Source organism: Phaethon aethereus, assembly GCF_964289735.1.
Source record: "Phaethon aethereus genome assembly, chromosome: 10".
NCBI lineage: Eukaryota > Metazoa > Chordata > Aves > Phaethontiformes > Phaethontidae > Phaethon > Phaethon aethereus.
Window position 1 is genome coordinate 7,273,172 of NC_138586.1, and position 27,313 is coordinate 7,300,484.

General features: G+C 48.6%; 1 protein-coding gene across 1 annotated transcript; it reads left to right on the forward strand.

Annotated features, from left to right (window-relative positions):
• On the forward strand, positions 1–27,120 carry TMEM255A (transmembrane protein 255A; the record flags this gene model as incomplete). The annotated part of the gene is made up of 9 exons (XM_082003995.1): positions 1–188; positions 4,548–4,690; positions 9,223–9,285; positions 15,391–15,480; positions 17,379–17,441; positions 18,376–18,464; positions 21,243–21,405; positions 22,734–22,877; positions 26,962–27,120. Exons 1-9 carry the CDS (start codon positions 131–133, stop codon positions 27,118–27,120), a joined length of 972 nt encoding a protein of 323 aa, XP_081860121.1. The 5' UTR covers positions 1–130.
• Positions 27,121–27,313: the final 193 nt, after the last annotated feature.

The window sequence follows — 27,313 nt, forward strand, 5'->3', positions numbered from 1 at the left end:
CGGCCCCGCTGCTCCTGCCCCAGCACGCAGGCGCGGCGGAGCCGCTGCCGGGGCTCTGTCCGCCGCCGTGGCCCGGCGGGCTGCGGCGGGGCGCGGGGCTGCCGGCGGCGGCAGCAGCATCAGCATCAGCATGCGGCAGTCCCTGACTCAGCAGCGCCCGGGCGGCGTGGCCCTGCCCGACTCCGTGGGTAAGTGCCGCGGGGAGGGAGGCCGCGGGGGCCCGGGGGCACGCGGCCATTTTGGGCGGTGGGTCCCGGGGGGCGCAGCGGCCCGGTCCCCCCGCGCCGCGGCCAGGGGCTGCAGGGGCCGAGCCGCTGGCTGCCGGCCCCGGCCGCGCGCTCGCTACCCGCCCCGCCGCCGCGGGACAGTCAGTCTGCGTCCCGGGGCCGCCCCGTCCTGCTGAGGGGCTGCGGCAAAGAGACCCCGCTGGGGCGGGCGGGCTGCCCGAGACGGCGTGGCCGCCGGCGCCACACAGCCCACCGGGTCGCGCAGCATCCTTTGGACCGGGGACGGCAGCGCTCCCGCACCTCCCTAGTGAGGTCGGAGAGCCCCTCGCACCGCTCCGCGCCAGCTGCTCGTTGCCGCTTCCCCACCCCTGCACCATCCGAGCAGGAGACGAGCCGCCCTGCCGTGGGGCTGCCGCCCCCCCGGGCCTGCCCTGCCAGCAGGGCCCGTAATTCGAGTGCGGTTTGGGTCGCCGCTCGCACACGGACGCGTGGGGAGCAGAGCAGCGGAACGAAAGGACGGAGAAGGGCTCGGGGCCGCCTGCCCCCGCGTCTCCGGGGTAGAAGTTAAAGCTGCTTCCTTGGACTGCTTCGCGCTTGTTCTTCGCTTGTGGCTTCCCCCGCCCCCCCCGCTCCCGAAGAACAAGATGGAGAAGCCGGTGCTGTTTCTGTGCCATCTTGTCTATTTTTTTCTGATAATTAGGAGAAAAACCTTAAGGGCAGTAGAAAGATGCGTATTATTGCAGAATTTTAAAGGCATCTGGAAAAAACCTGCTACAACCTTGTTTTTAGAGTGGGCTTATATAAGGCAACGATATTAAGAGGATGGTTCTGAGGCTTCAAATAAAAATGATCTTTCTGAAGCCCGTCCACCTTCTGAGTGCCGTTTTGGCAAAAGACATAGCGAGGCTACACATAGCATTAATTTCCTTACATCTTGCTCACAGAGTTAAGCACAGTGTTTCAGACCACCTTGTATGCTTACGCTGAGGTAAGCACTACAAGTTTTGAGGTATCAAATTTGGATAAATTGCAGAGAAAAGGCTATTACTGTCTTTTAAAAGCAGAGAATAGCAAAGCTGTCATAGCTCCACTTCTGTCTGTAAAGCTGTACCAAGCTCAGTTGCAAAGAGGAAAGCAATCTAACAGGGAATACTTTCAGCAAAAATTAATGTTGAGAGAGAGCATTTTGCCAGGGCAGCCTTTCAGCAGCTATTGGTGGAGATACTGAGTACGAGTCCACGTATGCTGAAGCAGCTGCAGGCACCCCTAAAGAAGTACAAAACCACTTTTGCGGTATATGCATAGCAAAACATGTTTTCAGTGAAAGAAAAAATGGAATTGGTATCCCAGTACAGAGCTGAAGTGGAGGTAATCACATTATCTCTTCAATTTTGCATCTCTCTCCAATATCAATTTAAAGGATTATTATTGGTTTTGTCAGGACTTGGAATAGAAGTATTTCGGTTTTGTTTGGGTTTTTTTTGTTTTTAAATCTTATGAGGAATATTGAAAAGCTTTCAGAAATTTTCCAGTTGGGAACATTTTGCTTCACTTCTGTATTGCGTGTTGGTGCGTCCCAGTTGTGAGCTGGGAAGCAATGTAGAAATGTAAGAGTGGAAAACATGGTGGTTCTGAAACAAGCTCAGAATCCATAAACAGTGTTTCACGCTGCTGCTGTTAGAGTGCTTTACTGCAGAAATGCTATTACAAAATACTCTGGTTTTGAGGAAAATAGCACATTTTGCAGCTTTTTTTGTTGTAACTTTTTGAAGCATCTCCAATGGAAATGCAGGAATACTTGTTTGTGTGTGTCAACGCCGTGCTCGTGTACCCACGACACTTACTCAGCCGTGCTCTGCAGGGTGGTTTTGCGTGGCGTGCAGACATCTGCACACCCACACAGCCTAACCGTAAAGAGCTTAAGCTGTGCAAGGAGCATATTGCTAGTTTTACTTATCTTCTGCTCATTTGCCAGCCAAACTGTAGCAGTAATCAGAAGTTTGGAAATTTATCATGTGCGTAAGCAAGACAGGTTTGTTCTTTCCTTTCAGAACTAATCTATGTAAGAAGTAGCAATTTTTTCTCCAGATTCTGAAGTTTTGTTCAGCTAAACCTTTGGTCCCAGTACTTTGGAAATTTAAGATGTTTATGTGACACTTGCACTTAAATGATTACGCTGGAACTGGAGCATGGCACAAGCAACAGTATTTGGGAGGCAATACATACAGAATGGCGTAATATCTTGATGAATTTTGAATGCTTTAGAGGTACATTTTACATTATTAACTTATTTGGCAGATTTAGAATAAAAAGATTAACCCCAAATGCAACCTGCAGCAAACAGTTGAGAACCTTTATCTCTATCCTGTAAAAAATGGCATGGAAAACTAAGGATCACTGATAAAAGATCCAGCCTGGATCTTAGGGTGCTCTAGCAGTTATTTAATTTTATTTTGTTTGAAATTAGTAACTGTCTAGCTATTCATTCCAGCTAGGGACTAATTAGTTTTCAGGCTCCTTGCTCTTAGACCCAGTGGTGTCCCAGTGGTGCAGTCACAGCTGTGCTCCGGGACAGGAGCAGAAGCAGAAAGCTTTCCTTCCAGAGACACTGGTCATTTGAAAAGGATGTTGCTTTTCTTTATAAACCTCTTGCCTTTCATCTCCTTGTGTTGGGCTGTTGAGGTTTTAAGCCCCAAGTTTAGGACTTGTCTGTGGTTTCGAGCTCATCTGGTTGGTGTGGGTGAAGCGATCCAGCCCCGTGCCCGTGGCAGCCCAGAGCGTGGGCTGGCACGGAGAGGGAGCGCTCCGAAGAGGGAGCATTTCGGAGAGGGAGCGCTCCGAAGAGGGAGCATTTCGGAGAGGGAGCGCTCCTGCCAGCAGCACGGCTGGCTGGTCGGAGCGGGCGTGCAGGAGCAGCGGGGAGCTGCTGCGCTTTTCCCCGGAGGAGAGCTGTCCCTGTGGAGGAAGGGAGATAATTTGTACCGGTGCGTGTCCGTATGGCTGCAGCGGTATAGCTGGTAGGGTGGAAAGATCTCTCTAGCTGTGCTGCAAATACGCGCAGACCCTAAAGAAGGGCCTGTGGGCACCTGGGGCGTATGTTTCCAAGACAGAAGGCTGTCCAGCAAGGCCTGGTGAGCTCCTCTCTCTGGAGAATGTGGACAAGGACGTTATGCTTGGCTTGGGGGTGTTTTATCTCGCCACGTACAGGCTGTTGGGAAGCCCCTGAACACCACAGATGGGGGCTCCCAGCGTGGTTTGCTTGAGAGAATATGCTCAATGGTGGAAGCAGCTCCTTGCTCTTGGGCCACATCCCTGCCCTACTCTGAAACACCCTGAGAAGCGCTGGTAGCGCGCATGGCTTGGAGCCGCTGGGGTGGGAGATACCTTTGCCCGCTCTTGGGATGTGTTGGTGAGTCCCAGGCTGTGGGGGTGGGATTCAGGGTGGCCCCAGCAGCCCACAGAGAGCCTGGCAAGGGACCATTACCATCTGTTGTCCCACCAGCTGTTCTTGCGGGTGCTGGGTTATGTCTACATAATGTATGAAATATAATCAAAAGGATTGTTCCATAAAGTGATGTAAAGGTGGCAGAGCACACGTTGAACAAACACGCCTGAAGGTGTTGCTGAGTGTAACATTGCAGCCAGCTTTCCTCTTGGCTGATGGAATCACTATTTTATATTTATGCTCATTTGGGAGATCTATAAATATGTAAAAGAAAAAAACATAATCAGGCAGCTGTAGATGGGTTTTACTAATGCACGAATTCATTATTCAATCATCTAAAAATACCTGGTCCTTGCTGAAAGTAGAGGATGATACTACAGGAGGAGAGGAGAAGTGGTTGTTACTGGTGATGTCTCATTTACATGGAAAATTGTGTATGCCTTCTGATGTGATTGCAGCCAAGGTTTCCCGCCTCAGAACAAGTGGCATCCAGTGTGGTTATTTAGCTTGATGTAAGTAGGCAGATGAGAAAATCTATAAATGCCTGCTAGTAATATTTCTCATTATCTCAATTGCCCCGGGCCAGAAGGGCTGGGAGGCTCCAATATGTCCAAATGAGCTTTGCAAAGTTACAGTTCTTAAGGCTCTCCGTCTACGTCAGAGCAATGATAAGTAAATGTGAATTCAGATGCCCTAGTAACGCTTTATAAAGCATGTTAGTGAAGGTGAAAAGTGACAGCCAAACCCAAAAACGTTCTCAAGTGAGAAGAAAGAAAATTCACCACAATGTGGTTGGCGGTGGGAGGAGAAAATGGCGGTACCGTGACTGTCCCCAGACGGAATCAGCAAATTCTGTTGTGTATGTGTGTTTTTAGGGTCGTTCAATAGAAGAAAAAGAAATTCCCTCTACGTAACTGTGACTCTCCTCATTGTGTCAGTATTAATTCTAACGGTGGGCCTAGCTGCTACAACAAGAACCCAAAATGTGACTGTTGGAGGTTATTACCCAGGGGTTATTGTAAGTATAGAACTCCTAGGTAGGTCTAGAAAACTTATTGCCTACAAAGTCCCTTGTAATGCTGCAAATGTTATAAAGGGTGATCTTGTCCTGAACATTATGCTCAGCTACTTCATTGCCATTTATTTGTTTTATTATTATTTTGCACCTGCTGCTCATTCCCATGCAAAAATCCCATCCAAGTGGCAGCTTCCTTTGAGCTTAGGTAATAACATGCTTTTGAGCTAACGGTGAGACAGATGAATAGGTCTTATGTCAGTCAAATCAACCTTAGAACTTACTTGTTTGCGTACATCACATTAACCCCAGGCAGAAGGAAGGCGAAGAAGGACCATAGGTGCCAAGAACTGTTGAGAGACCAGGTCTTGAAGTACTGTTCACGTGAACTCGCGGTCTTAAAGTTCACTTGCAGAAGTGTTTAACGACTTGGAGTCCCTGAATGAGGAGAAGCATGTTAGCAACAGCTGTGGCAGCTTGCCAGGGGAGCATGTACATCAAAGCAGCTTGCACATCCAGTTCTTCTTTTTTGCTATCAACAGATGAAAACAGGAATGGACAATCTTGTAGCTTCAAGTGGCTTAATTTAGAGAAGAACGCTGGTGCCCAGCCTTCTTGCTGGTAGATGTATAACCTGTGGCAGCATAAGGGGCAAGTACATCACGTGCCTCGCGGCATGAGCAGAGGTCTAACACGAGCTGGAAAGCAAGTCCTGTTCTGTTCCTGTGCGTGTCTGAGACATGCTCAAAAAGAAGCACGGAAAGGGCTGAGCTGCAGCCGGGGTGTCAGCAGGATGAGCGTAACTGTGGCCTCCTGGCTAGAGGCTCCGGGTGTAATGGCTATGGAGTGCTGTGCATTTGGGTTGGGAGCCTTGACGTTGGAGGCTTAAAGGCAGTCCAGATAACTAGGTGGAGACTTGTTCTTGCCTTACTGCAGTTTGATTTATTTGCCACACATTACTGATCTCAGGGAGGTTTATACTTCTCTGTGGACAAGCTCTTCTATGACTGAAGAAAGGCCCCTTACAGCCATTAGTGTGGAACATTGTTACGGACTGTGTTGGGCCTCTTTGGTTTAGGATTGCTTTTTCTGGCTTGTCTCAGTAACTCCTGCATTGAGGCTTGATGTCTTTTAGAGAGAAGTATAGAAGGAAGGTGTTGACAAAGGTGACAGGCTGGCTTCAAACTGTCTGCGCTTAGCCTACGCTCTGTCAGCCTGAGTTGAACCTCGTGCTTCAGAGCAGGTCCTGCAGACTGATGCAGATGGGTAGAGCCTGTTGTTCACGTCCCCTTGACATCTCCTGTGCTATTTATGCTCCAGGAACGTCAGCATCGCTTATGCTTTTGTAAGACTCCGTCTAATCAAGGAATTAATGAATTCCTTGACTTGGGAAGAGTGTTGAGTTACTTATTCAGAGGCACCCTGACAGTTTCTGTTTGTCACCAAATTCCCCCTCTCAGTTCACTAATCTGCTCTGTGGAAATGTGTGATGACCTCGCCTGTCTCCCTGCACAGGAAAACATTTAGTGTGCTACTGGATGCTTCAGCAGGTGCTTAAAATAACTGATGTTTCATAACAAGCTGGGATTTCTCCCTTTACTGTGGAAAAAGGGCTTGCTGTGGTACATGAGTACTTGGTGAGTTGTCCCTGAGCAGGTGGCTTCTGCAGCCCTGAAGAAACAGTTCCTTGCAGGTCTTGTCATCCAGAACTTCACACGAAGGTTAGGCCTGCGTGCATCTCCATCAGGGGTTTCTGTGCACTGTGAGTGGTGCACCACTGTTAGTCATACCCTGAGTACGCCGCGTTAGTAAGGAAAAGATGGAGCCAGAAGTCTCTTCGTGTGCTGGGTGACTTCCCCGTGTGTGGACCAGATCTGTGGATGGGATCGTCTTCATGGGATATCAGATGTCTCATTGCTGCCCTGCCTAATGCACCGCTCTTTCCTCCTTTAACTTGTATGTCTTGGGCAAACACCTCATGTGCAAGGAGGAAACATGCAAAGAAGTGGCTGTCTGATGTGGGGAATTACCTTCCCAGGCCTCTGCTCCTGAGGAAGGACAGAACCGGGTGCTGGAGACCTTCTACGCATCAGTGGGATTTTGTTTGGTTGGGTTTTTTGGTGTTGTGTTCCCCCCCCCCCCCCCCCCGCCCCAAACAGTGCAGTTCCTCACTGGCACAACTGGAGGAGCTTAAGCAGAGGGTGCAATGACATGTCCTGTAGCCAGGCTGCCTTCACCCTCCTCTATGACCACCGACACCTTCACGACTACTACTGTGAACACCCCATCTGTGCCTCTGTGGGAAGTATCCTCATCTGTGGCTGGGTGACTGACCCGGCCTGGGAAGCCCAGGGTGTAGCAGTGATGCTCAGCAGACAGTAACGATCAGGTGCAGAGGGCAAGCGCCCTTATGGAAGTGGGGCTCTGTGAGACGTGTGTTGTTTCCAAGGTATACCAGCTTCCAGCGTCTGTGTAAATGACTGACCTTTCTTAGGCTTTGACTGGCAAACCTCTTCTGTGATAGTTCCTTGTCAAGCATGTTGGCCTGGGGCTTTACGCTGGAAAAGCACATTAGTTTTGTGTCCTGTCCTCCTTTTGGACAGACATCCCAGGGGATCATATCCACCAGCAAATGAGTGATGCAGTTGATGCAGAATACTAAGATCTCTTTGTCCCATCCGTAGAAGAATGAGTGTTTTTCCCATTATGCAATGAGAATTCCCATTAATTAATGAGAATCCACTGATATATTTGGTCCTCAGCTGTTGGATGTACAGACTTTATCTAACTTCTTCTTTTTGAATTATCTTAAATTATCTGAAGTATTTCACCTTTTGGTTTGAGGCTGCTCTGAAACACCGTGTGGACATTTCTCTTAAACATGTTGGATCAAGCTCAAAGGGCAAAAAATGTTTTTCTTGAGCGTTTGCCTTAGGTGTGTGTTGCCACACAACTTCCTTGCTGCTAAACATCACCAGGCTGAAAATAACGCCAGGATCTCCCAGGTTTTGGGCTTGGAATTGAGCTATAAAACCTCTGTTACTTGGGGAAGGCGGGAGTGGTTGCTTGCCCGAGCTGACCAAAATAACAAGCCCAGAAGCAGTTCAGATGTGGCCCTGGCGCTCTGCCCTGCCTGTCTGCTGCCCCGGTGTTAGGCGGCACCTGGCTTCGCCGCCGTGCTTCCCACCATGGTAGTTTGTCCCTGATGGGGCAGAGTTCTCCGAGGGCTCGGAGTGCAAGGCAGGCAGCTGGGAAGCAGCAGCCTGCTCAGCTGCTCAGCTTTAATCCCTGTGTTTGAGCCAACAGCCCTTGCTGCCCGCGGCACTGCACCAAATGTTACTGGGCTTAAGCAGAGCGGGGGAAGATTTAAGCCCAACTTTTCGTCACGTTTGTGTCTGCTAATCTCTGCACGTGCCTCCGCTTGGTAGTATCGGATTTATTAAACCTTTGTTTTCAGTTTCCAGATCTTGAAATATCGATTCCAAGTTAGTTGACTCATTCTTGCATCACTGCAGCTTGTCTCATGCTTTATTCTGCTTCCTGAGGAGTTGGCCAGTTATTTGGCATTCTCGCCCAGGTCTTCACCGCCCCCATAGTCTATTGACTGGGTTTGTAGCTGCTTAGTATGACCAGTCCAACTGTAGGACTTTTCTGGCATTTCTCATTTTGCCGACTCCGAACTGGAGTTGCATACGCCCTACACTGATCAAAGACCTTTCTCAGTGTGACAGAGAAGTACTTCTGCATCTCGCCTTCCTAGTCCGTGGTTCCAGATTGAAGCCCCTGTTTCTGGCCTGGCTAAGGTGTGCTCTGGCATAAAACTTCTATTTAGTGTAGCTTAAGGCTATGGAGAAGGGAGGTGGGAAATCACACTCCTGGCTGACTTCACTGAGCTGAAATAGGAGCAATGGTGTCAGTTACGGTAGTAACAGCTTTTGCTGGAGTAGCTCATTCTGTTGGCTGGCCTGGCGTGAGCTTTTCTGGTAGAAGACCCTGGTTGATGCATCCTCACCCCTGGAAATGAGGGAGGAGTAGAAGAAGGCAGAAAACTGCTAAATCTTCCCCAGTATAAGTCTCCCTTGTTTCATACGTCACATCAAGAAACTCTCCAAGTTGAAAACTTAGGTGACTGCTCACACCCTTGGTGAGGCTATGAAAGCCTGGTCCTGCAGATGCTAGTGATGTGGTCCTCCTAGGTTTGCATCTGGAGGCTCCTGAGTGTTCATAGGGTTGTTCCAAGACAGCAACGCATATCCTCATCCACCAGCCATTTCTTAGCATCACTGGGGAGGGGAAGGAATTCAGAATTCATCCTTTTGTCCTTTTGGTTTCTACACATGCTTTTAGTACCATTAAGGGCTACACTTGATAGTTTCTGCTAGTGAGAGACTCCACTGATTCCTTGCTGAAGGAAGAGTGCTCACACATCTGTAATATGTTCTTTTGCTGCTTCTGGATTTAATTGTGTTCTGTCTGTATGTAAAATACGTTGGATATTGTCCTGATCTAAGTGCTAACAATATGTTGTTTTTCAGCTTGGTTTTGGGTCGTTTCTTGGAATAATTGGATCAAACTTGATAGAAAACAAAAGGCAAATGGTAAGTTCATTATAAAAACTTTTTTTAAAACAGACAGTAACTCAGATTTTGTATGTAAAGAGCGTTACTTGGTTTCCTAACCCTTCCAGGGTAGCGTTGTATACCTCTTGAGAACTAGAGGTCATTTCTGGCAGCCCAGGAGAACAAAGCTGTTAACCCTGCTATTTTTTAATTAAAAAAAAAAAAAAATAGCGCCAGGAAGCACGAAGTGACTATACAGTCTCATTGAACTCAGTGGGATTTTTTTCAAGGACTTGAAATTGAGTGTTTGGAGTTTTCAGGTTAGTCAGTACTTCAGACTCATGCCCAGTGCTTTTTAAGTTGAGCTGACACAGTATGTGGTACATAATACAGTAAATAACATTAATATGATACATTTGTTTTAAATCTTTTCAAATAAATTCCTAGAGGCTTGGGGTTCTGCAAAAATTGCTTCTGAACACTTTCTATTCTGAGCAAAGGATAGAGAATAAGATCAAGCAGGTGGTGTAACAGCCAGCCCAGAGACTGCAGGTGAAAGCCCTTAGAGGTCCCAGCAGAAAGTCTGTCCTGAGGACAGGAGTGCTCAGAGCTCTCTGCTCTCAATATGTCTAGAGAATAAATCACTTGAGATATCGACAGGACAAAAAGCATGAAGACTGGTGTAACTGAAAAGCAAGCAGCTTCTCCAGTGTTGCTGATTAATTAACATGTATGTTGCTGGTCCTTGTTTCCAAACACCTCTTTAAGCAGGAAGGAAAACCGAGAGACTTTGCACGCTCTAAAGCAGCACTTGAGAACCTGAGAAGCGCAGAAGACACTGGCTAGACCAGATGTGTGGACCACAGCGCGCTCTGATTCCCTCCTCATGCTGCAAGGAGGCTTTTGTGTGCAGGGGCTGGGCAGCCACTGTCTAGGCAGGTCTCTGGTGTCCCATCCCATGGGAGCAACATTCCGAAGAGAGCAGGTGGGCGGTGAATGTGCAGATAGCACAAACCAGGTGAGACCAGCACTGCTGGTAGGATCGCAGCTGAGCTTGTGCTGGGGTGGAAGGGGGTCTCTTTGTACAGTGGGAACACAGGTGGCCCAAATTACCCCCACTGGCAAGCACAGGAGACTTGTGTGGTCTTGGCTGCGTCTCTGATGGCCCCTAAACATGCCTTGCGGATGCTTTCACAAACCACTCTCTTCCTGCCTGTGCCTGAAGGTGGGGGCTTGTAGTGCTTGGAGTTGTCAATAACAGGGCTTAGGGTGGGGGAAGTCTTTTGGGAGAATTTAGCAAAAGGTGTGGGTAGAGAGAGATCCAGAGAAGCTGGTACCTGATGTGGTCCCAGCAGGCTGTCAAGCTCAATCTTTCCTAGCCTGTTTTCTCTGCTTGCCGCATGTGGCTGGCTAGAGGTAGCATGTTGGGGGGGTCCAGGCCAGCTCCCGGAGCACCCTGCGGACATGCCTGCTTCCTGCCTCCGCTTGGCTCTCCCGGGAGAGCGGCTGCAATCCCCCTCCCTGGTCATTGCCCCATTCCCTGGCAGCGAGATCCCTGCAGCCTTCCTCATATGAGGTTGCACAGGGGCAAGGGGGGATCGTGCTGTCCCTGCAGCCTGTCCCGCTGGCCCAGCGCTGCTGCCTGCTTTTGCAGGGATGGAGCTGCCTCTGCGGAGGGGCTCAGGCGTCATATTAGCAGGGTGTGTTGCTGACCAAGGCTAATGCAGATTCACCAAGCTGCAGAGGGAGTCAGAAGAAATTCCTGCTTGTCCTAATGCAGAAGCTGGGCTGGGCTGCCTTGCCCTTTGCTGTGCAAATAGCGTGTTCCCTGCAGAGCAGGAGGGAGAGGCAGGCCCTGTAGCAGAGGAAAACTGCCTTTCCCCCAGTGAGACAGGGTGCTGGGGTGGTGGGTTTCCCAGTTGATATCTTTTGTCATTTTCAGCCTGGCTCTGCCAGAGCAGTATGTGCTGTTCTTCTTGTCCTAGCAGGGTTTCCAAGCCTCTTGCTCATCAAGTGTTAGCAGCATGTCAGGGGCTGGTTGAGCAATGACTGTGTTATGCCAGTCCTGCGTTCTTCACAGCAGTGCCCAGGAGTGACAGCAGGGCTCTGACTTGACTTGTTTGTTTATTCTGAAGAGCCCTGGGTACCCTGTGTTTATTCTTTTCATCTCTCTATCGTCTTGTGTCCTAAAAAGCACGCATGATCCAGCTTTGCAGGGATTGCGTCAGTGCTGCCTCGGTTGGCAGCTAGCGTGGCTCTGCTCTGACTGCAGAGAGGACATGCAGTAGCTGTCACTCATTGTCCCTGTGCTTTAGTCACATCTCCTCCTTGCCCAGGAGCACTTTGCAGCGGCAGCTTTGTCCATTACGTGTTTCCATAATACTACTGGCAGTGCAGGATTTTTTTTTTTTTTAATCTTCTGTGAACTTCCCCGGTGTCCTAGTTTGCTGAAAGGCAGTCTTGGTCCTGCTTGTTACTCAGCTGTTCCTCAGTGAGGGCAGGAAGAGCTAAAAGCAACTTCTGCTGCCGTGTTCTCCTGCGTGTTTCTGCCCGTAAGCTGGCTGGGGAGTGTGAGGAGTCGAGCAAGCCAGTGTGGCTGATGGGGAGAGCTAACCTGAAGCAGCACTCCTCGCTTCTCTGCAGCCTGCTGACAGGATGAGACCTCTCTTGTTTTTCCCACCCGAGCGTATTGGCTTTCATGAACTGCGTCTGCGCTTCCCACTTGTCAAAGTAAGGGAGAGCTTTCGTCCCCCCAGGGCGGGCCAGCTGCCCAGCGGCGCTGCCCGCCTGCCTGCCAGCGCTGCGGGCAGCTCTGACTTACACCCGAGCTGCCCACTCAGCAGTTTCCAGGCGAGGAGTCAGCGTTTTACATGCCTTTGTGACAGTCGTCCGTGCCGTGGAAAAGTAATAACCAACAGCTTCACAGCCCATGTGTCGCTGGACTGTGGCCTGAAGGGGAGCTCAGCCCAGGACACTCCTGCTTCATGGTTCCTGTGGTATCCGAAGCCAGTTTGTCTTTTCTTGTCCGAATGCTATTCGGTGTGGCTGACTTCGTCAGGAATTAGATGAGCGAAGACCAATCGCTAATGTCACACAGCTCTTGAGAGGGACTTCTGCTTGCTGCAGTTACTGTTGCAGCTTTGTCAAGCCCATATCAAAACTCTTCCTGGCAAATCATGAGATTAGTTGAAAACTCTGGGATTTTTAAAATGAATTTGTATGTTTTTAGTTGCTCTTTGATTTTCTTTATCATGAATTCTCAGTGTTTGGTTTTCAGGCTTTTCCTTCTCCAATTGAGACAGAGGAAACGGTGTGTAAATGAAGTGAGCAAACCCATTTCTAACACCAGATCCTTATATCCTAGTAAGGCTGTTTTGAAAGTATCATCATTAACCGTGTATTATTTTAAGTAACCACATTAGCAGCTCCTCTCTACAAGCAGGGGCGACCGACAAATACCCTCATTGTATGTATTTAGTTTTTGGCTCATTTCCCATCTACAAGGGTCATACTATTTAGGGAGAATATCCTCCTTCACGTATGTGTGAAACAAAGGACAGTACAGAGAAAAACCAAACTTGCTGCAAAATAACATGAGCCAGAAAACCTGTTTCTTCCACAGAGACTGTAGGAAGCTGTGCTTTCCCCCCTTGTGTGGTTTCACTGGTTGTAGTAGCGAAACAGCGCGACCGCTGTAACGGGCAGTGCAAGTTGTGGTCCGGATGTGGAGATGGCATGGGTCTGAGTGGGGAGGAGACGCTGGTGTTTACAGCTGACAGAAACAGGGTCCCAGTGCAGGACCTGATCCTGGAAAACTTGTCACCTGCTGCCATCTGCAAGTACTTTGTGGCACAGCATCTAAGAACATCCAGTAACAGCTTGTTACTGGTGTCCATGACTTGTTTGTATGGTCATTGGGTGAATTTCACATGGCTGCTCTATCTACTGCTGCAGTTTTTAACTGCAGTAGGACAGTGTCTGTCTTGAATACTTGCGTCATCTAGAGAACCATTTTATTTTCTCTTGTTTTGAAGCTAGCTGAAGTAAGCAATTGTACGGGGACCATTTCCACTGTCCCAAATGAGCCCTCCTGCATCTCCAGTCATTGCTCAAGCTGACCTGGTCTGCATGTGGATGTTGCTGGAGGATGGTCTGTTTTTGCTGAGGGAGGTTTCGGTAAAAACAGTGTGATTAACCTAAAAATCCTGACATACTTTAAAAATACATAGAGGATCATTCTGTCTTGTTTGTCAAGGGGTTTGGCTTGTCTTCCTGAGAACTGGATCCTCGTGCAGTGGCGGGAACCAAGATTTTTGAGCCAGTTTAGCACCTGGAGCTTTAAAACAAACACCCCTTTGCCAGGAGACCAGGGAGATGTGTCAGTTCTGGCCAAGCTATTGTTTTTGTATTTGTCCTATTAGTGATTTTTCAGTATTGCTCGAAGTTCCTGATTACCAAAGTTACTTTTGTGCTTGTGGAGAAGCAGTTTTTAACAGCTGACAGTGACCGACACTTGAAGGCTGTGATCACTGCAGTGGAAAACCACCAGGGAAAAACCCACTAAACCTTTCAGTTCTTTAAATGGAAATACTGCTGTTCCCCAAGCTACGTCTTTGTGAACCTCTCTGTCTGAATGCTGTGCTTGCCCTGTCCATACCCTGATGTGCTTTGGCGAGGGGGATTGGGGTCGGTATTGGGAGCTCTGTGTGAGATGAGCTGGTCGGGAGCCCGCTGGCAGCAGCTGAGCTGCTGCTTGGGAGTGAGGAGGGGTCGTGTTGGCACTCAAGCGTGGTTCCCCCAGCTGAGTACTGGCACTCTGGCAGAGACGGTGTTTAAAGTGGTGAAGTGGGAGTAGAGACTTGTTTCTCATACCTGGGTTGGTGTTTGAGTATTTCTGGTTTACCTTCTGAATGCTTTTGCCCTAATTTTAAGAGTGGGCAGGATGGGGCCAGTAGAAGAGGATCAGACCTGTCTGACTTCCCTTCTCGAGCTGAAGGTGAAGATCTCTCCATGGGGAGGCCCCATGGGCTGTGCTTGCCGCAACGCCACGCTGAGGGGCCCTGCCAGGCTGCTGGGAGGGTGTACAATATCAACGGTGTAGACTGGTCACCTGTCTTCTGGTCTCATGGCTTTGTGCTCATGCCTGTATGAAAGTGGTGTTTCCTTGAAGGCACAGTCCCACCAGAGAGGTTTGCATACAGCAGTCTTCTGTGTCCCTACAGCCTAGGAGGTTCCTGTGGTTTAGCCCCAGCCAGCAACTAAGCACCAGGCACCCGCTTGCTTGCCTCCCCCTCCCCAGGTGGGATGGAGGAGAGAATCAGAAAAAAAACCTCAAAGAAAAAGGAAGAAATAATAATAATACTGATAAAGGAATACACAAACACAAGTGATGCACAGTGCAACAATTGCTCACCAGCTGGTGATCGATAGCCCGTCCCCGAGCAGCGATTCCTGCAGACAGCTCCGCTTTTACACACCGAGCACGACGCTCTATGGCAGGGAATATCCCTTTGGCCAGTCAGGGTCAGCTGTCCTGGCCGTGCCCCTGAGCAGTGATTCCACATGCTGGCAGAGCATGGGAAGCCGGAAAGTCCTTGACTTCAGCGTTAGTCTGACTACACTAAAAACATCAGTGTGTTATCAACATTGTTCTCATACTAAATCCAAAACACAGCACTGTACCCACCAGCTATAAGGAAGAAAATTAACTCTGTCCCAGCCAAAACTAGGACAGAGGTGTTCACAGGAGCAGCTCCTGACAGTGTTCCAGGCTGGGGAGAGAAGAAATCCCCTCCTCTTTCCAGTGAAGTGTTAAGGACAGCAGCAGCCAGAAGAGGAGGTATATCTTCAGCCTAAGTTCAACGCTTCGGAGTCGTGGAAAAACTTGCATTACAATGTCACGTCCTTGGAGAACCAGTCTGGCACATGGCTACTACTCCTGCTGCCTTGCAGGAGCAGACGCTGTGCTTTGAGATGCACATCCTGTTGCCTTCAATGAGACGAGTCTGTGCAGCCTGGGCACACATTTGGGTTATTGATTGCTTGAGGGCTTATTGACTGTGGTTTACGTATCTTTGTGGAGGGGGCACAAAACGCTTGGTTGTGGAGGGGCAGATGATACTTTTCTTTGTTTTCCTTTATCAGTTGGTTGCATCGATCGTCTTCATCAGCTTTGGTGTCATTGCTGCGTTCTGCTGTGCCATAGTAGATGGTGTCTTTGCTGCCAGACACATAGTAAGTGCTTCCAGGAAAACATGGGTCCTGCAATGCTTTCACTCTAGGAAGCAAATGACGGTGTCCGTAATCCTGTATCAGGCCATATCAAACCCTGTAAATATATGTCACGTGCTGAATGCTGTTTTAAATCATAAACTTTAGAAAAATGGATCGGTTTTTCAAAAATATTTTGAAATTAGCAGCAAGCATTAAGATCTTAAAACTTTGCTTTAGTTTTCTTTGTGTATGCTTTATGTTTTTACTGAGTTTCAAAACTATAAGATGTAATATGAATTACAGCTATTGCCAAGGGACAGTACATGAGCAGTAATATCTATTGTACTTTAAATGTTAGCAGAGATAGTTCTTAATGCTGATTGAACCACTGGATGTTGTAGTAGAACAAAGCAATTTGATATGAAGCTCATTAAAGCATTACAGTATAAATGGGAAGCACTTGCAGTAGGTTCTCGGTTTCCATTCAATGACTTGAAAAAATACGGGCTACTGCTGTCATGACCAATCGCTAGTACAGTGGGACATGTAAAAGCTTCAGTTATTAGTATAGACATGAAAAAACACAATTCCATTTCAACTGTTTAATTGAAATTTATAACTGCAAACAGATCTTTGTCCTGCAACTCTGCAGTTTGGTTTTTTAATCCCATTTTGCCAAAAATTTCAAAAAGATGGATTTGGGGTTTATTTGTGATCAGAATGGAAAGGAATTCCAGAAGGTCAGGATTAACCATGAAGTGGAAACTCCCCGTGTCAGCTGGCTCGTTATTCTCCTGGTAAAGCCGGCTGCCCTTTCCTGCCCCTGCGCGTTCCGATGGTAGAAAGACGGCTGGACGGCAGGATTTGCTGACAGAGCAAAGGCCAGCTCCGCTCAGCTGCGTGATAGGTCTCCATCTGTCTGGATGCAGCCAGCAAGTCGTGGCCACCTCTGACCCTCTTGCGAGGGCATGTGAAACATTAGCTTTGATAAAAAGCTGAAGCTCCTTTGACTCCTGATCCTGGCTGCGTGGGTCTGAGTTCCGCAAGACTTGCTTTAGGATTTTTAGGTGCTGACCTCATGGGTCGGGTGGTGACATGAGCTGGCATCTCCTCCTGGCTGGCCCTGGGGATGTCTGTGTGTCTGAGGCAGCCAGAGCTGAGAAGTTGGGATGTCGAGGGCTCTGGTTTCTGCCTCTTGATGAACGGACGTGCTTTTGGCCTTGCTTCCCCCTCAGCAGTCAAAAAATGTCACCATCTTGCTGGAGGCGTGCTTCTGCCACGCTAGGACATAACGTTCCCCCGATGCCTGCTGTCCTGCCACCCCGAGCTTTGGATCAGATGCCCAGAGAGCAAGTCCAGCTGCTCCTGGGAAGAGCTTGCTGATGCAGATACACACCAGCGTTGCGTTCCCTGAGGTTTTGCCCTGGGGCCCGGGCTGCCCTGAAGTGATATGTTAACACATATTTGGAGGCTGAGCCGTTGGTAATCCTCCAGAGCATTCCCACAAGTCACTCAAGCCCAAAAAGACAAATTTGCCAACAATTTAATGAGAAATTGTTATGTTTCAGTGTGAAGGACCTTTGGAAACATGTCAGGCAGCCCTGAGATGTGTCTGGGGGGATGAGGAGCAAATCATTGAGTTTGGGGTGGCCGTCCTCACCCAAATGAGCCCGGCTTAAGAGCCTGTTCCTCCCATGCTAGCTGCAACAAATACATCCCTCCAAGGACCAGGGTCAAACATCAGCTGGGGCTCAGGGGGGCTGGGATGGGGGGTGCCTTTGGTGGGGATGTTGCAGAACAGCCACTATGTTGAGGTGATGTGAGAGCAGGGTCTCTCCAAAGCGTGGCCCCTTTCCCCAGACCAGCTAGCTGGTTTTGATTTCACTGTGATGCTAAGCTTGGTGTTTTTTCATCGGCAGGATCTGAGGCCGCTGTACGCAGGGCGATGTCAGTACTACTCCAAGAGTACGACCCCACCAGAGGTGAGAGCAGGTTCAGCTGTGCTGCTTCCATGAAGGGCCAGCTTCATGGTGCAGGTGGAGAAACCTGCTGCCAGGCTGCTGCTCCGATGTCCCGGAGGTCTGCAAAACAAGGAGCGGGTGGGAGGCTGGGCCTGGGGCAGGAGCGGGGTGCCGGGAGTGAATTCCTCCATGTTTGGTACTGCCACGTTAGTGAAGGAGCAGGTGGAGAGGGTGGGATGTAGGATAGCAAAATCTAGCAAAATGCTGTCTGTTGTCTTCTCCAAAGAGAAGCCCACTGGGGACACATGTTCCTGCTACAAATTGATAGTGTGCGTGGACATCTTTGTCTGCCTTTGCTGTCATACCGACAGTCTTGAGATTTCCTCAGAAGTTCACAAGTAGTTTTGAATAACCACTATATTCCAAATTAAAATGCCTGCTTGAGGTGCAAAGTAAGTACTATCCAGTGGCATTGGTGGGGTCCGTTCTCTTTTCAGCCCAAAGACCATCCACATGAGCTTGGGTGTTACTACCCACAGGCAGACAATTAACCGCTTTAGTCAGTTATTCACCAATACAAGAATCTCTCTGTCAGTTTGTGCCATCCTATCGACAACTCTTTGCTCTGAGTTGCTGTGTGGTGAGGAGTGTTAGTTCAGCAAGGTCTTGGCTGCTTGTAAGAGTTGCACAACCCCCTTCCTATGCAGGCAACGTGCTTATCTGTGACTTCCCCATGGTGAAAGGAAACGCTGGTCTGTTCTAGTCTAGTGCGCCTTCATTCCAGCATAACTGTGTACTTTGTAGGGGCTGTGCTGCAAGATAAAGAAAAATCTGCCTGGGGCTAATCTGGAGATCAGTGCAAAATCTACATGTAGAGCAGGCCAAATAGCAGCAGAAACCGTGTTTGGTGATTATGTCCATATGCACTTTATGTATTTTTTCTGTATTCACGCAGGCAATCTGTCACCCACAGCGCCGTGCACCCTGCACGCCGAAAATAAAAACCAACACCTGCTTCTGCTGTGACCTGTACAACTGTGGAAAGTGAGTAAGCAAAAAATACCATTCCTGGCCGTGGGAAGAGCGAGCAGTGGTCATGCTGGTTTGCAGATGTCTGAAGAGCCAGGATAGGGCAGGAGCAAAGTATCGGCTAATGACAGCTGTTGTGGGAAGGGATCTTAAGCTGTGGTTGCTAACTACAAGGACTCCCGGGCAAAAGATAACCAAGTAGAAGGGTGTATGAAATACACTGGAGCCATCCCAGCTACAGGTGAGCATGCTCCAGGCCCAGCTGGAAGAATGAAGAGGGTGGGAGTTGCCATTACTTCCATTCTTGGTGCCTTTCCCAGTTTTTACCCTATTGAGTGTGCCTTATCCTAATGCCTTCCTTCTCTGTTGGCACTGCTTGTTCCCTAGGTTTTATTTTGTTTTAGAAGATTGTAAAAACTTTAGAAGATTGCTTTAGAAGATGTAAAAACTGGGACACTGTTCTTCCTCACCTTCTCACTGTTCATTCCCCACCCTGCTAACAGGGAGGAGAGTTTGCAGGCTGGTGCCACCTGGGTGTTCATAAATCAGTGTGCTCCCTGCCCAGTGAATATCTTTCTTGGTCACAAGAGGTTGGAAGATGTACCAGCACTGTGCAAAGATGAGTCAGAAGGGTGGTTACCAATTGAGAACCACTACATAGTGTTCACACCTTCATTAGGTCTGGCTACTGTGCCTAAGCCAACTTAATTTACAGCATGTTCTGCTTATATCACTTAGAGTGCCTAATGTGTGTCAGCACGCAGTTAATAAATTGATTTTTTTTTTTTAGTGCTGGCTCTTGCCTAGGGCTGTTTCAGGCTTCGCATTTCTCACAGTACTTAGTTGGGCTGGCCCCCACTTAAATCACTGACTGTGGTGGAGGAAGACCAAAAGCTGCTGTCAGGAGAGGGTGGTTCCGCGTGCTGGGAAGGGTAATCCCTGGTCTCTGTAGGACTCTTGTTTCTGTGGAAGCCACGGCAGAGGGGTGAAGCTCATGCTTTCCTTTGACAGTTTACAGAACACGATCCCTCTTCACTAGCTGAAGAGAGCAATACACAGAGAAGTGATTGAAATAGAAAAACTTGTAACTTTTCTGAATTTTTTTTTCTTTTCATTTCTTCCCAGTCAGGCTGGTTCAGGGTCCTGCCCCTGACCTGTTTTCCCCACTCTGATATAAGATAATCAGTTGTTACCATCTCGGTCTTGCATAGTACCACACAGGTGTTCTGCACTGAGGAGGTGCTGGTTTTTGGGGGATCTCAGGAAGAAAGGCACGGACGCTTAAGGCTGGTTAGCTCACATATTATGTAAAGGATGGAAATTATAGAAAAAGTGACAACAATCTTGCATCCCTGCTGATGCTGGGAACCCCGGCTGTGGCAGCATCGAAGGAGCCCCTTCCTGTTGATAGGTACATGCTGTACTTACCTGTACAATGCTGAATGTTCTCGGTGGCACCCTGAGGCTCGCTGAGAGCTTTACGCTCTCACACATCTCCATAGGAACGAGCTCTTGCAAACAGTACATACAGGTTATATTGTTAAAGGCGGTCATGGTACGTGCTCATGTTATATAGAGGTCATGCAGGGTAACGTATAGGTTTTTACAACCTGTGGATACGCTCTGCCTCGATTCTGCTTGGAATCCCTGTCTCCTCATTGCAGTGTCTTCTGCAGTGGCCTGCTACGATAAGATACGGAAAAAAGGACAAGAAGAAACCAAACTGAAGTAATGAGGGAAGGACGGTGGCTCTTGTGAAAGGGGGCAGGTTCCTGCAGGCCTTGCAGAGTCTGATGAGGAGCTGAGCCTGGATCTCCTCCTTCTTGGCCTTAAATATGAGCCTGTTCTTCCCCATTTCCTCAAAGCCCTTGTGCGGTTTTAGCCTAAGTCCGTATGTGGGCTGGGAGAGAAGTCATTCATAAGCCCTTAGTATCGTTTGTCCCCGATAAATATGTTTTCTTAAGGGGAATTAGCTGTAGCCCACTACATTTGGTACGCAACACCAAAGGCCAGCCTGTTCCCCCAAGCAGCAGTCAGAGAGAAGTCGTTCCTGAAGAATCCTGCCTGCAAGACTCCATCCCGCACGCTGCAGGAGCCGCTCTTCCCCTCTCCAAACTAATGACCTAAGTGGATTCGACCGAGTTTTCTCCATCTCTTTTTCTGCATGCGGAAAAGCTGAAGAATGTGAGCAGAAAGACGTCTCTGTGCCAGGGTCCCAGGGGTCCTGCCGGCCCCTGTAGAGCCGCTGTAGAGCTGCAAAGGGCAGGCAGCTGGAGCAGGGCGGCCACGTTGGATGTGGTTTGTGGCCAAGCCTTGCGGTGCCAGGAGGCCAGCAGTGCTGTCCTGTGCCCATCCCACCCAGCTGCTCTGGTGGCTTGAGGAGCTGCCAGCGCTGCCCTGAGGGGCGTCTGCCGCTCCTTGGGGCACAGACCGATTTCCCTGGGTAATTCCCAGACCGGTTTGTCCTTGGGGAAGCCTCCAGGATCTCTGCAGAGATTTCAGATGATAGAAATAAGAGGCGGATTCAGACTCCAAGTCATTTGGGTATTTGCGGGCCTTGCAGGACTTGTTTGTTTCACAACGGATCAAGCCATCTTCCGCCGTTGTCACGCAGGGAGATCTCAGATGCCACAAGCGTGGCATCTAGCAGACCTTATCCCCACTCCCTCGGTACTTAGGTCCAGGCTGTCTTTAAATTGCAGAATGCATTTTGCTGTCCTGCAGAAGCGCTTAGGTTTTATGATGTGTGGTGCATTTCTTAATCATTATTGTGGTTTTTTTTTCCTAATCTAGCAGAGTAGAGATTTCTGGAGGCTACTATGAATACATTGATGTCAGCAGCTGCCAGGACATCATCCACCTTTACCACTTGCTTTGGTCAGCCACGATTCTGAACATAGTGGGGCTATTCCTAGGGATCATTACAGCAGCGATACTTGGAGGCTTTAAAGACATGGTAAGATGCTAGCAATTTCTCTGTGCATTAAGCAAAACAAATCAGGCAAATTGCCTTTTAAAAATAATAATAAAAACAGCTATTGGTATTTCAATGCAAATGATCTATGCATCACTGCAGTCAGGCTAGGAAGAAGGGCATGAAATAACTGTAAGGAGAAAGTGGAAATAATTCACTTTTCTGATCTGGCGTCACCACCTGAACACAATTAGGAAAGATGAACAGACTTGGGAGATAGTATTTTCAAAAGGAACTTTCTCAGAGGTGTTGGCAATGCTGGGATGAATAAAAATAAGCTCGTTCTTAAAAACTGATCTTCCTTTTCGTATCATTGACCTTCTGCAAGGAAATGTGTAGTAATAGGGTTCTGAGCTTTACAGACTTTTTAAGCAGCCATGTTAGGCTGCAACTTTCCATCTAGTTTCTTCATGGTGCAGAATCTGAGAGAATCTGAGAGTGTAAACTGGGGACCAAAACCAGGTGAAAGATTGCAAATGTCACATAATGAAAAAAATGCTGTTCTGATGATGTGAGCTTTGAAATACCCTCACTTAACCAGGCTGCCTGTTACCTTCCACTCTGTTCTGCAGAGAACAAATAAATGGGGAGAGCTGAACATTCAACAGATAAATTGGGTGGTTTTTTCAGTGTTTTGTGACTCATTTGGAATAATACAAAATGAGACACCCAGAAAAGAGCATTTGTTGTCCTGGCAATAAATTTTTCTTACAAACAAATCTTGGGTCCTGTGCTAAGGGTGCCTTATTTCAGAACTCTGAACTTTCCTACACTCTTTTTGGAGACACTGAGATCTTCCCAAATAAGACAAGAGACTTGTTCCCAGCTGTGCATTGTGGCCTTTTGAGATTTGAGCCATACCAGACAGGCTGTGAACCTCTGCAAAAAAGGATGTATAGAAGTGTCTGTGAACAGCAGTACGAGAGGAGTTGAAATATGCTGATCTCATAATGCACTGAGTAATAAAGTAATGAAAATTAATGGATTCTTTCTCCTGCTTGTGAAGATGCAGTCTGAACAGTTGTTTTGTTTGAGTATTGGCATGCACCGGGCTATTGCTAGCTTGCTGCTTTCCTCTCAGATTCCACAGAACAATAAGTGGCTGAGGAATGAAATGACTTTAGGATTTACCTGCTGCCTACAAGGGAACCGGGTTGCCAGTTGCTAATTCGGATTGCCAGTTGCTAATTTGGCAGACTTGAGCTCTAAATACACACAGTGCTCCTTTAAATCACTTCTGCTTTCATTCAGCTGTCAGTTTTCTGTGATTTGGTCAGCACCCTGAGATTCTCTTCTTTTTGTTTTAACAGACTCCTTCCCTCCCTACGCTGAACTGTACGGTTGAAAACGCACACCCTTCGGTGTCCTACTACTCGAGGCCACAAGTGACATCTTACAACACCTACTACCACAGCACTCCTCACCTGCCTCCCTACTCTGCGTACGACTTTCAGGTAGGGAAAATTACAGGATGTTTTCTGGTTAAATCCAGCCGGTCCGCAGGACTCTGAAGGCCTGTCTTCCCATCATTCACACAGTTTAATTTTTCTGTTCCTGCAGAGATTACCAAATCTTTCCTATTAGGCATTGGTCCTTGGCAACGCTCTCTTTACCAAGGCTGTGTTTTCCTGAAAGCTGTCCTTGAAGAGAAGGCAACAGAAGCTGCTGCCTGCCTCCCCTGTCATTCACTGGCAGAGGCCATATTAAAAATAGACATTGCCTCTGGCACCTGTGATGCTCTGAGGATAGAGGCCAAGCAAGGTGTTCGGGTGCTAGTTTTTATTAGGCCAACTGCTGCGTCTGAGAGAAGCAGATGAGCTTTTGGAAGTAAGCTCTTTAAGCTCCTGAAGACACATACTGACTGAAAAGCTCTTCTGTTGTGTTGTGTTTTTCCACACGCTTCAACTGGCCTAAGGATGGTCCCTGCAAACATCACCTCTGCTGTAATGCTTCCCTTCCTCTTCTGAGTTATGGAACTGTGCTGTTGGAAACGGTGATTTCACGTGAACCTTGCTGTCAACATCAGCTTTCAGTTGTTGAAGTAGATGAGGACATTTCCTCCTCAGCTATTCTGTCAGGTGGTTGTTACCACAGTGGTGATGTTAATGTAACACATCATAGGTTTTCTTTGCAACCGTCAGGGCTGGAGACTTTTTTTAATTAATGTTGTGGTTTAACCTGGCAGGTAGCTACAACAACCATACAGCTGTTCGCTCACAACCCCCTGCCCAGCGGGATGGGGGACAGAATCAGGGAAAAAAAAGTAGAACTCGTGGGTTGAGATAAAGGTGGTTTACTGGGGCGGGGGGGAAAGAGAATGATAATAATTATAAGAAGAATGATAAAAGAGTATGTAAAACAAGTGATACACAGCACAATTGCTCACCACCCTCTGACCGATGCCCAGTTAGTTCCCGAGCCGTGGCGCCTCCCCAGCCAACTCCCCCAGTTTATATACTGGGCACATGGCATCGTATGGTCTGGAACATCCCTTTGCCCAGCCTGGGTCAGCTGTCCTGGCTGTGTCCCCTCCTCACGCACCCCCAGCCTGCTCGCTGGCAGGCCAGAGCACAGGAAGCTGAACAGTCCTTGACTGCTTAGCAACAACTGAAAACATCAGTATGTTATCAACTTTAGTTTCATCCCAAATCCAAAACACAGCACTATACCAGCTATCAGGAAGCAAATTAACTCTATCCTAGCCGAAACCAGGACAATTAACAAGAGTGTAAGGTCTTGGACATCAGCTAAGAGGCGTGCTCTGTGATAGCCACCATTTCCCTCAGCAGAGCCATGCATTAGAGGCAAATGAATCTAAACCTGGTTTTACCGCTAGTGCCACTAGACAACATTGTTGTCAGGGCTTCCTGGAAATATTTGAACACTTACATCAGAATTTCTAGGACTTATTTATACAGATTTGTGACTCATTTTTGAGATTAACGTGACCTGGGGCAGTCACTAGTGTTGTATACCTTTTTACAGCTATCAAAACTTTTTACAGTTACAAAAATGCCAACCTCAGCGCATACCAAACCAAGCTCTGCTGCAGAGTCCTCTTCTCAGCCGCTCAGCTCGTACCAAGCGCCGTTTAACTCGGGGTTCGTCTGTACTGCAGCCACAGTACCAGCAGAGAGCTCAGCACGGGTGGGTTTGCCCTGCTTTTCAATTTGAAGTACTGCTGGGGCTCTGCCACAGCTCAGCTGGTGGATGAAAGTCTCTCTCGTGTCTCACTGCTGTGAGCACAGGTGTTGGCTTAGGAGTGAGCATAAAAGCTGGGCATAAATTGAGGTAATCTAAATTTAAAATAGCCAAGTCTCTCTTTCAGATGCAGTTCCAAGCTTGAGCCTTGCTTATCTTCCAGGGAACTTGAGGGCCTGCATGAAAGCGTTAGCTGAGGCCTCTGGCTGTGGAGACTTTCTCGTGCCTTGAGCCCTACTCTGACCTGAGCAATGTCTGGACCACCCTGATACCTTCTCCCCTGCCATCCCACAGCACACAGAGAAAGCCCAGCCTCACCTCTCAAATCCCTTTTGAAGACTGCGTTCCCTCTCGTGCAAGAATTGGCCAAGTCAGTGCTTCCCACTCATCCCACATATCTTTCACAGGACAAAACCACAACACTCCAGAATTTCTAAGGAAGCCTGTGCCCCTGCCTGGCTTTCACACACAACTCTCAAACAGCAGACACAGCGCTCTGTTTTTTGGAGGAGCGCAAGCCGATGGGTGTTGCAGCGGCCATCGCTTGTGCCATGGCTAGTGACACTCCACCCAGCTGGTCGTGGTGAGGAAGGCAGCAGCCCTTTGCAGTACGTCGTGGTGGGAAAGGGCCCTGGTGAAGTAGTGCCTGTGTCTTACTCCGCGCTCTGTGTGCTTAGTTGGGGGCAATTGGGTGAGAAAGTCTCAGTGCTGCAGCGTTTTGACTTCTGCAGGCCCTGAGCCACGTTTGGCTCTGATGAGAGAGCGCAGGCGAGCGGTGGCCTTCTCTGCCTTTCATCCCGTTGAAAGAGGAATTAGTGTCACCTTCCCAGCGTCCGGCTTTGTTGACAAAGCCAGGCTGCTGCCTGCAGGCGGTGTGAGCCAGGCCTGCTTGCAGCCACGGCGGCTCTCCTCCAGGACTCGTGGCTGTGGCTGAGGCAGCCGGGCGCAGGCGCTTTGTAATGGTGAAAAGCCAGGGCTGTGTTTGCTAACGAGTGCCGGCGCCGTGGCGCTGCGGCAGCGCCGTTCCAAAGGCCTTTGCGGTCCGGGGGCTCCCACCCATTGCGCTTTAGGTGAACTGGGGTGTGAGGGAGGAGCTGTTGTGTTGTTTGAAACGGGAATGGTTTGTATGGCTTTCTGTGAGGTCCTTGATGAGCAGGCTGGGCTTCCGTGGTCTATATATCCGCTTGATAAACTGTCGCAGGTTGGTGGTGTTAGGGGAGGGACACAAAAAAGATGCTGTTTGAATACAACCTGCTATTACTGCAGAGTCCATCGTCCCTCCACTCACCAAGGTAAAATCACACGGTTGCCTCCAGCCTTGTGCATGGTCACCGCTGCGTACAGCTGGGCCTCGCTGCGCCTGACGCCGGTCCCTGGGCACACGCTCCCTTGCAGCACGGTGCAGGTCCTCCTCATGCCTCCGTCTCTGCCGGGGCCTTAGGCCGGGCACACCTGGGATTCGCAGCCCATGCCTGCGGCCGAAGGGTAGTGAAGGGGTGCGTGGTGCCCGAGTGCCAGAGCAGAAAGGCGCTCTGCTCCGGCGCACGCCGTCCGACGCCGCGCGCTCTGCAGGTGGCTTGCTCGGGTGGGCCAGATGGCCAGCAGCAGCACAGGGCGCAGCAGGGCTGTCGGGGACAAACCCACGGCGTACTAGTGGCCAGAGGAGCGCATGCGAGTGTCCATATTTCATTGCTTATTTGTCTGGCCTGTTTCTGGATAGAAGACAGCCTGTGTGCAGGTCTGACACCGCCAGCACCATATGACTTGAGGCTATAGACCCAAGGTATTTTTGCTAAAATAGGTATTTGGAGAGCAGAAATTAATCTTCAGCCATGCACAAATTTTGTCTCTCCGCCTTTTCAAGCTTTTTACTTACTGAAGGAATAAATTACTTTGTCATCATTAATTTCAGGGGGGTATTTGTGATGAAGAGAAGAAGTAGTGTGAAAAGAAATTATCTGCAGCCTGTTCATTGTTGCTACTGGCTAATGTGTGAAACCCAAGTTTTGAGAGAAACTCATCAGTTTTCAGTTGTCCAGCCTCTGAAATGTAGCAGGTACACAGAAGTGATGAGAAAGAAATATTTTTATTGTTTTTTTTAATTCCTTCTTCAGTTTTACATCTAAGCAGTCTCATTATGCAAAACTGTTACTTAACAGGCTGTGCTTACCTCAAATGCAATAAGTTATCTGAATATTTATTTGTATGTACATACATTTTGCAGAAGTGAGCCTTGAAATGTTAATTTTGCACTGTGTGGTGATGAAGTATCGCTTTGCCAGGGTCCTTTACATTAAGAAGTGGTTACATTACAGCCTTCTTGCTGTCTCTCTGCAGCATTCCAGCGTGTTTCCAGCCTCCACTCCTTCTGGCCTCTCCGATGACCCTCAGTCGGTGTCGCCATCTCCCAGCTACATGTGGTCCTCTAATGCACCGCCACGTTACTCACCACCGTATTTTCCGCCTTTTGAAAAGCCACCACCTTATACACCGTAAACAATGTGAGAAAGAAGAAAAAAATATTTGCCATTGAAATAATTGTGAACATTTTGTATTTATATTTCACTGTGGGAGGGAGCAGGAGGATAGATACAGAAGATAATTGTAAATACCAATATTAGATTGAACTGTTCTTTCTTGCGAGACTTATTTGAGAGGTTTAACGATGGAGTGTGAGGAAGGGGACATA